This window comes from Lagenorhynchus albirostris, chromosome X, assembly GCF_949774975.1.
Source record: "Lagenorhynchus albirostris chromosome X, mLagAlb1.1, whole genome shotgun sequence".
In the NCBI taxonomy this organism is placed as follows: domain Eukaryota; kingdom Metazoa; phylum Chordata; class Mammalia; order Artiodactyla; family Delphinidae; genus Lagenorhynchus; species Lagenorhynchus albirostris.
In genome coordinates, this window is record NC_083116.1 from 16,305,639 (window position 1) to 16,315,854 (window position 10,216).

The following is a 10,216-nucleotide window of genomic DNA, read 5'->3' on the forward strand; positions in this document are numbered from 1 at the left end:
GCCAGACACACAAGGCAAGCATTTAAATAACAAGTAAAGTTTTTCACTGCAATTCATTTAACAGGAAATTTTCAAGCTAGACGTGCATAATCATCAAAATCTGACCTTGTCTTCCCGTGCTTCAGCCCCAGTCCATTACCCTGTTCAGGGTTGAGAAATCAGACTTTGTGCCTAGAGTTCATTCTTCCAATCTCCCTTCAATATTTACTTTATTCTACTCCCTACAGATTCCCAGTATACTATGACTTATACTGGGTAATTAGTAAGCTCTCCCTTCCTCCCTTTTTTGTCAAGAGGGCTTTTAAAACAGAAAGCATCTATTATGTGACAAGCTGGTCTAGTTCATGTTCAAACATCAACTACTTAAAACAGTTGCTGACACTTGAAATTAATATAAGAAAAAAACAAAATTTCAATTTAAGATCGTACTAACCTGTCCATAATTAGTCCATGAGGAATAAACACCTTTTCCAAATCCTCAGCATAATGATTAGGTATACAAAATAAATCTAGGTCATAACCTGGTTCATCATCACTAATCTGAAAGAGAAATATGGCTGTTTTCAGTGAGAGCATTTCATGATACAAACACTTGATTGGATTTAGACGTTTAGAACCCTTAGCCTATCACAGAAATTTAGGTATGATATCAAGAACTTTCTGTAATTTCGTAGGTATGATAATGAATTACAGTTATATAAGAAATCAACTACATGTTTTAGAGATGAATAGTTAAGATTACAGAGTAAAATGACATGAAATTTTCTTTAGTTCAGCAGAGTAAAAGAAAAACTTTAAAGAGCTAAGACAAATGTGGCAAAATCTTGACAATATTATAAACGCGTGATGAGTATATGGGGATCCATTATATTATTCTCCCGACTTTTGCAAATGTTTGAAAATTTAGTAAAAAATGCTTAATACAGTATAGTCTAGCAAGTTAAAATATTACAGTGAGCAAGAAAAACTGCTGTTCCCCACCTCAAACCCAAAGAGTCTCTCTCATCTCACAGTAGGAAAAAAAAATCACCAAAAAAGCTAAGTGATTCCTTAAAAATCCAAACTTCTAGAAGTCTGAGATTGTTATAATCAACTCATGAGGTGCCTTCATAATAGATACTCTAAGATTGTTTGAGTAGGACCACATATTGGTCGTCTTGATATGTCCAGTCCTTATAATGCAAAATGTTTAATAACACTGATGATGAGGTACCTGTGGTGGTAAAATGTACTATGATTACAGTTTTATAATTATATAATGGGCCTATAAACACAGAAAAATATAACAAAATCATAAAAAACTTTTGTCTTGCGGAGGGGAGTTACAGCGATTTTATTTAACTCTTTATACTATATATCCCAAATTTTCTTCAGTGAGTACATATTGCTTTTTAAAAATATCAAGTCTTTCTTATAAATTATTTGTGGTAGTATGTGTTTTTATATACATATGTGAAAAGTATGGGGAAATTTTATGATATATTAAAACCAAATCTACAAACAAAAAAATTTTAATACAGAAAGTTAAAAAAAGAGGAGAGAGAGGGAGAGAGGAAGAAAGAAAGGGTGGGTATGGAAGAATATACCAAACAATAGTCAACTGTAAGAAGTGGGGACCTGCCACTTTCTACACTTTGACTTCTTTTTTTTTCCTCACTGCCAATTTCACTTTTTAAAAAAATTATAGTTGATTTATAATTCCCACTCAGCATTATATTTAAAGCTTATTCAAAGACACAAACCACAATTATAATACTGTCTCACATGACATTCAAGACTAAGTATCTTCCAAATCACATTCAAGAAGCTGATGACATGAACTCTGGCAGTTTGCAAGAAATACTGGTCAAACCATAATTAAATCTCACTGCATCAGTTAATATCTATTGAGTACCTCCTCCTTCAGTCAGCACTGTATTAGGTGCTTAAGGACAAGTATCTTGGTTTTCAATAAATTTCTAAAATATATACTTAAGATACATTTATTATTCACAGAATTGATAATTATATTCTAAGAAATTTGAGGTTCACATCATCTCTCTTTCAGTCCCAAGAGCTCTGAGTTTTCCAGACTTCGGTGGAATTTCAAGTACCGTCATGTCAGACTGGTAGTAGCTGTGCACCGCTTCTGCTTGGAGCACGTGGCCAGGAGCCTGGCAGTGACTCAGGCAGGTGGACTGGGACATGCCCACAGGTAAGCTCCAGCAGCACATAGTGCACAGGCACTCGCTCGGCACGAGGTGTGAAGTCAATATTGATTTGTTTTTTTAAAAACATGTATTACTTTCATATGCAGGAAAAAAATCCTATTTTGAGGGGCAAAAGATTATGCCAGGTCCTCTAAGGTGAAGTACTAATGTATCTGCTAAACATTGTCATCAGGCTTATTTCAGAAGACATTTACTATAAAAAGAATGGGAGTATGGAGGTTCCTTAAAAAACTAAAATAGAGCTATCATACAACCCAGCAATCCCACTACTGGGCATATACCCTGAGAAAACCATAATTCAAAAAGAGTCATGTACCACAATGTTCACTGCAGCTCTATTTACAATAGCCAGGACATGGAAGCAACTTAAGTGTGCATCGACAGATGAATGGATAAAGAAGATGTGGCACATATATACAATGGAATATTACTCAGCCATAAAAGAAATGAAATTGAGTTATTTGTAGTGAGGTGGATGGACCTAGAGACTGTCATACAGAGTAAAGTAAGTCAGAAAGAGAAAGACAAATACCGTATACTAACACATATATATGGAATCTAAAAAAAAAAAATGGTTCTGAACCTAAGGGCAGGACAGGAATAAAGACACAAATGTAGAGAATGGACTTGAGGACACGGGTGGGGGAAGGGTAAGCTGGGACGAAGTGAGAGAGTGGCATGGACATATCTACACTACCAAATGTAAAATAGATAGCTAGTGGGAAGCAGCCGCATAGCACAGGGAGATCAGCTCGGTACTTTGCGACCACCTAGAGGGGTGGGATGGGGGGGTGGGAGGGAGGCGCAAGAGGGAGGAGATATGGGGATATATGTATACGTATAGCTGATTCACTTTGTTATAAAGCAGAAACTAACACACTACTGTAAAGCAATTATACTCCAATAAAGATGTTAAAAAAAAAGAATGGGACTAGGACATTTGTGTCATCTACAAGAGTATTTCAAGCAAGCATTACTTTTATAATGCTTCATAACAAGCAAGCATTACTTTTCTAAATTTTATAAACTGAAATTTAGTTAAAAGTTCTGGGAAAAGAAGAGCTAGACCTTGCTAGATGCTACAAGAGGACAAACATTGATATCAGGCTCATCAGAACAGATCTGCTATTACCTGACAAGAATGAAAACGTACCATTTCATAGTGCTTTTAAAGTCAAGATCCGGAGCACCAAAATGGCTTCCCTGAGACTTACTCACCCCTTCCTCCCAGTTACTCACTGCTTCTGCCATAAGCATAAACCAGGACCCACCCAGGACTCTTTGAAACATGCAACACTTATAAAGCCTACTGGTTCTGTGAAAATGGCTCAGTGCCTGGCTATGGGTTTTGCAGGCAGCCTAAGAACTTCAAGAGTCTTGTTTGTCTCAAACAAAGCCAATGTGAATTCTGCCCAGAGTTCATCCCAAACATGCAGTTTAACACAGACAGACCAGCACAGATGTACCCCCCCCAAATAGGAATTCTCTCTCTGTCAACACGCCAAATTAATTTCCAATTCAGGGACTTCCCTGGCGGTCCAGTGGTTAGGACTCTGCGCTTTCACTGCTGAGGGCCCCGGTTGGGGAACTAAGATTCCACAAGCTGTGTAGCGTGGCAAAAAAATGTTTTTTAATTAAAAAAATTCTTTTTTCCAATTCAAAAGGTTTTATTTTCAATCAATACTATTAGATTTACATATCACATTCAGTGTAAAAGGGTTGATATGTTATTTCAAGATTAAAAAAACATGTCAATATAACTCTTCCCAAAAGGCAAAAATAAGAATTCATAAAACCTGTATCACTTGAGGTACTTTAGGCATAAGTTCACAACTTTGTTATAATTCACTATAAATACATGGGGTGTATTTATGGGGGTCCTAATTTAAGAAACATATGATTTGGCCATGCATAGATAATTGTCAGAACTGGGCAAGGACTACATGAGGGTTCATTATACTAATATGTGTACCTGTGTATGTTTCAAATAAAGTTAAACAGGAAGCAATTTATTTAAATGATAACGAGGCACCAACATCACTTTTTCTCAATTTTACATTAATGAAAAATCCAAGTTTTAAAAATTCATATTTAATGTTCAAATATGTATTAGAATAGTAATTTTTAAATGGTGAGAACCTTATTCAGGACCTGTAATTCTTATCACCAACACTCACTCAAATATTTATTGAGTACCTACTATGTTGTACATACTAGAGAGGATTAGATAAATTTGACACAACTACCCGCAAAGAGCTTACAGTGTAGTAGAAGATATGACATATACATGAAAAACCATAAGACAGTGTGAAACTATTTTAAAAATACAGAAAAAGTATTATGGGAGTTTAGGAGGGTACTCAAACTCTCAGAAGCCTTGCTTGCACCTAGACCATTGACAATAAGAAATAACAGAAGATATAATTCAATAGACAGGAATTTGTTTTAATCATCCCAAGCACCAAAGCTTCATATTAAACAGGGCTAATAATCTCAATCTCTAGAAGAGCTAGAGAGAAATATACTTGGTGGCCTTTAATCTTATCAGCCCTTATTTGTTCCATCTGATATTGGTTAATATCTGGTATTAATTAACCCCATCTAACATGGATTAGTTAACAATCCAGTGGGTACTCTGATAGGAAGGGATTGCAATATGTTTAATTATATAAAAATGCATCCAGCACCCACCTTGATTAAGGTACTATGCAATAGATTTTGTAGGGGGATACAAAGATGATTATAAATTTAGAGCCTTCAAAGAGCATATAATCTAATGGAAAAGACATATACACATATAACTAACTATGCAGCACATTAAAGCTTATAATCTGTACCAAATCTAACTTCAGAAGCCCACAAACGTGTGATTATCAAAAGCGGTTATACACACTAAAGATAAACATGGAACCCAAGGTCAGCCAGCACCAATGACTCCCTCCTAAAGCAATATCAAGCTTAAAGTAGTCAATATATTCTGTTGCCTAGGATATAAACTGAGTAAATTAGACTGGTATGTCTCTGATACTGAATTAGCACAGTCTTCTAAATCAACTAGGCAATAGCAATGCCCAACTTTGTATATGAGTATAAATCACATCTGTTTTATTATTTGTGACTTGGTGTTGCATGTCTAAGCACGTGGTTATTACCAACACCTTCTAAAAGAACTGCATTAGTCTGCCACAACAAAATACTGTAGACCGGGTGGCTTAAACAACAGTAATTTATTCCCCACAGTTCTTTAGGCTGGGAAGTCCAAGACCAAGGGGCCAGCAAAGTAGATTTCATTCTGACGTCTCTTCTCTTGGCTTGTAGGCAGCCATCTTCTCCTAGCTATCTGTGTGCTGAGCGCTGGGGCTGGAAACTCTCCGGTGTCTTTCTTAAAAGACCAGGGCCCCACCCTCATGACCGTACCTAATCCTAATTACCTTCCAAAGGCCCCATCTCCAAATACCATCACATTGGGGGTTAGAGCTTCAACATATGAACTTAACATAAAATGGCTAAAGATCGCAAAGAAGGTCCTGGATGGCTTTGGGGAGGGCCCAACCCCAAAATATTTGCGGGAGAGCCCTGGAGGGGCTGGAAGTGGTAAACAAATGAAATGTGGTTTCTCTGCAGATCCACCTTTCCTACTCTGATTTCCAGTTCAGCCAGAAATGGCCAAAGGATAGGTTATTAATAGCTCTCAGTTACTTACCATTTACCCAGACAGTTCAGAAATCTGACTGCATCTCCTCAGAGCTTTAAAACATAGCTCTCAAATTCTAGCCTATCTGTAATATACTTGTTAATGGTAAAATCTACAAGGCACTTTTATTAATATGGAAGATTATCGAAAATGTAACATTACTATCTTTTGTCTATTTGCTATCATAAATTACCAAAATAATTTTATTTTTCAGTAAAACTGAAGCCACAAATTCTTAATAATTATGTGTCACATCGATAATAATGGTTTCCATATATGAAAAATTTTGTGGTTTACACATGTCTAATTACAGAGATATACTATCTAAAATTACAGTAAGCATGGAAATTAACTCGAGCTAAGACAACACATGCAACATCAATTCATCATCTGTGAGCAGGATTGCTTAAGCCTGTTTGTGGTCAAAAAATGACAATGTTCCTGGGTCCAAACAAGACTAAATGGAAGTGAGGAAGCGAGTCTTTAAAAATATGAATTAAAAGATGTACAGTAATAGATAAAATACATTTTATTTTATTCCTAGTAACCAACAATAATTCCAAGCTTCTAGAATAGGCAGAAATGGCTAGGTGGCATATTTTTACCTTTTATATTCAGACACTTTAAAATTCTCAGAAAAACCCAAAGCAGATGTGTCATCCCCTTGGGATAATTTGTAATAACTCAGGATATCATAAGACCAAAATTATGAACTACTGATGCATTTATCCCTAAATGTGAAAAGAATTAAAAGGTTTACAAGAATCTAAGGGTTACAAGAATTAAAATCAGCATTCTATTCAACTCAGGGATAAATTATTACCTGCTTCTACGTAAGCGGGCCCATAACTACTATCTAATACTATCATCTTTCCTTTCCAGTGTGCACAGTGGAATAACAGGCATGTTAATTCTGGGCAAAACATAAATGCCTATCAATTATCAGAAGCACAGTGCTGAAGATAGTAGTTTCATAGCAATCTGAAGTGTTTGTTTGAATTCTTATTAGTAGCAAGTTATTCTAAATGTTTGTTAGTAATTTGGTAGCCACTGGTGGAAAATAACAATCCAGTCTCAATATTAACGATGGTGGTTGACACTTTTATAGCATATAAATCTTATCAATGCACACAATATACAATTACAGATAGGAAGAAGAGCACACTAGCACATCTTTATCATCTCTTCACAGGGGAAAAGAATGACATGGCCCAGTTACTGCCTAGTGAACTACAGAAATCTAAAAGAGAACTTCAAGACCCCTCTTCTCTGCTGATCTGGTTGGTCCTTTTGTCTTTTTCCTACCTCCTGCCTATGGACTTTCTGTGACACCTAGATACAAAAAATGGACAGAAAACAATTAAGATGAATCTACAGTATGCATGTCACGTTAATCAATTTGTAGAATGAAACCCCCAAACTCAACTGCTCCATTTTTTGGTGGTCACCAAGAATAATTTTGGTCTACATTGTCAGTCTAAACCCTGATAACAATGACAGGGTTGTGGACCAAAAAAATGCACTATTTTATCAATTCTGTGAAAATTATTAGCCGGGTAAGATTTAAGTCCAGTTAATAAGGGTTACATTTCTAGCACTACCATCCTGAAATTTAGAAGATATTTTATCCACATAATGTGTATCTGATGTTTCACAATAACTTGCAAACATTCAGAAGCTTGTTCTTTGTTCAAGTGTGTCCAAGTTTACCCTGGAAGTTTAGAGAGATAGTTACAAGTAGCATGGGTCATATCAGGCAGATCTGCAGGTCAATTTCATCTAAGTGATACTGGGCAAGTTATCAATAGTTCACCAATCTGTGCCTCCAAGGTCATACTAGTGTTTATCTCTCTCCCTCCTATTATGTATCTTTAGGGCAGTTATATTAGATAATGTTGCAAAATATTTACTTCAATGCCTAAAGCATAGTAAGTACTAAATAAATATCTACTACTGTCACTATGAACCTAAAAGTGGAGAGGTTAAGAGCAGACTCTGGGGCCAGATAGCTTAGATTCAAATCCTAGTATTGCTGGGTAATCTTGGGAAAGTTACTTAACCTCTCTGAGCCACATAAATTTTTAAAATAAATATCAAACCAGTTAATATGTGTAAAGGGCTTAGTAACCAGCATACAGTAAGCACTATTTAAGTGTCCGTCACTGCTAACATGAAGACAATTTCTGGGAAGGAAATTAAAAAAGGAACAGGAATTTGCAAACCGAAAACACAATCAATATCTTGATGCTCAAACAAAACTAACAGCCAGTTCTAGCAAAAATAATTCACTATATGCTGGTGCAGCCATTGGACCCCAAAGCTTAAAAGCATCTAACTTCCTCAGCAACTGAATAAAAACAGTTGAGTACCTACTATTAGCATAACATTTAAGTGTATGGGCCCTCCTTGAGAGAGACCTAGGTTTGAGTCTGAGCTCCTCTTAATAACCGTGTGACACTGGGTATGTTACGTTAAGAGGTTAAGTTACTTAACCTCTCACTGAGGCTTCAAGGATTCCTCATCTGTAAAACGATAATCATACTTTTGTTAGAGGGTTGTTTTGAGGACTAAACAGGACTATGTAGGTAAACACATCGATAGATATTACTATTCCCAGTCAGGAACCACGCAAAGGTTGTTCATTCACAAAGACCGGCTATCCTTTCAATAACACCATGAGGTAGTTAGCACCTCAGTTATACATAAGACACTTAAATCCAGAAAGGTAGTTACCCAAGGCTACACTGCTAGTAAATAACCCACGCAAGCAGGATCCCAGGCCAGACTCCATTAAGAGCACTACTCTTTACCTTAAGTCACAATGCCTAATATGAACTAGAACCCTTCCCTTTTTAGGGCTCAAGTGGTTAATTATTTAATGTATTCATCCAACAGACCATCACTGAGAATTTCTTGCATGCCAGGCACTGTACTACGCGCTGGGGTTACAGCGGTGCTTCCTGCCCTTATAAAGTTTATGTTTTTGTGGGAGAGACAATCAACAGGTAATAAGGTAACTGCTAAAATAATAATAATAATAGTAATAATGCAGGCTAAGGCATTTAACTATTGAGAGAGGGTTGGCTATTTTAGCAAGCGTGATCAAAACGGGAGGGTAAGGGGAGGGAGCAGCTGGGCTTGTTCGAGAAACAAGGAAAAGAACCAATGAGGCTGGAGACAGGATACCAAAGACGGATTACGGTGCCAATGCCCTTGAAGGTAAGGACCAGATTCGCATTTTTTGTCCCCTGCAGCATCAAAGAGCATAGGATCCGGATTCAAGCAGATCTGATTACGAGGCCTGGCTACCTCTGGGCCGTGGGAAAGCTACCTAATATCGGCTAACTACTTTCTACGTGTGTAAAAAGGTAGGCATGGTTACCGCTGCCAAGGCTGCCGTGAGGATGCAATGAGGCAATGCGCATTCCCACAAATAATCATTACAATGTCTGCAAAACTAGATTAAAATACCAGTCCCCGCATGCCTCCCATGTGGTCGTTTCCGTGCTCCTGGTCCCTCTCATGGAGCTGCCCCGAGGACCTCACCCACACACCGCAAATCGACAGGGAAGAGCCCCTCCTAAGAAAGCTCCCACCCTCACCCCGCCAGATCATTCCCGAACTGGCCCACGGCCCCTCCCCATAGCACGCTCGCAAGCGGCACATGTCAACCAAAACGCCATTTCCACCCTCTCCTCCCACACGCAGCCCTCCTTCCCGGGGCTCTCCTGAGGCGGCCACCCCCACCTCACCGTTCCATCCCCCGAACCGCCCGGGTGTGACGCGCGGCCGAACCCAGGAGGCTGCGGCCGCCCCCGCCCCCCGGCCCCGGGCCACGCCGACCCGAGCCCGCACTGCGGCCCCGCGTCTCAGGGAACGGCCGCCGCCGCCGCCACGGGCCTGGCGGGCCAGGCTGCTCACCACGACGCTGGGGCTGCGGGTCGCCATAACGGAGCCGGCTGGTGCGCGGGCTGAGGGCAGTCTGAGGAGGAGGAAGCCGGTGGCGGGGCCGAGAAGAAGGCGGAGGCGCGGCAGGAGGCGGCGCCGCGCGGGAAAGCAGAGTAGTCCGCCCGAGCGCTCCTCGCCGCCGCCGCCGCCGCCGCCGCCGCTAAGAGCTGAGGCGCAGCAGGCCCCGCCCCCGCTCCGCCCCAAGGCCCCGCCCATAACGGCCGCGCGCTCCCCGCGCCCCTCCGTGGGAGCCTGCGGCTTTCCACGCTCCCGAGGTGGCCGTGGGAATTTTCTTCCCAAAGAAGCGGAGACTCCCGCGCAGCCTCTCTTCCTCTTTCCCTCAGTCTCCCATCCAGAAGGCTCC

The 10,216-nt window shown here is 39.7% G+C and overlaps 1 protein-coding gene across 2 annotated transcripts in view; it reads right to left on the bottom strand.

Moving 5' to 3' along the window:
• HPRT1 (hypoxanthine phosphoribosyltransferase 1) overlaps positions 1 to 10,007 on the bottom strand; it is a 32,082-nt gene extending 22,075 nt beyond the window's left edge. For both annotated transcript variants that reach the window (XR_009538395.1, XM_060136945.1), the window contains exons 1-2: positions 9,826 to 10,007; positions 434 to 540 (exon numbers count right to left, since the gene is read on the bottom strand). Coding sequence is in view for 1 of the 2 variants with exons in the window: in XM_060136945.1 (XP_059992928.1) it covers positions 434 to 540; positions 9,826 to 9,852 (134 nt within the window). In the remaining variant the exon portion in view is untranslated. The remainder of the gene's footprint in view (positions 1 to 433; positions 541 to 9,825) is intronic.
• Positions 10,008 to 10,216: the final 209 nt, after the last annotated feature.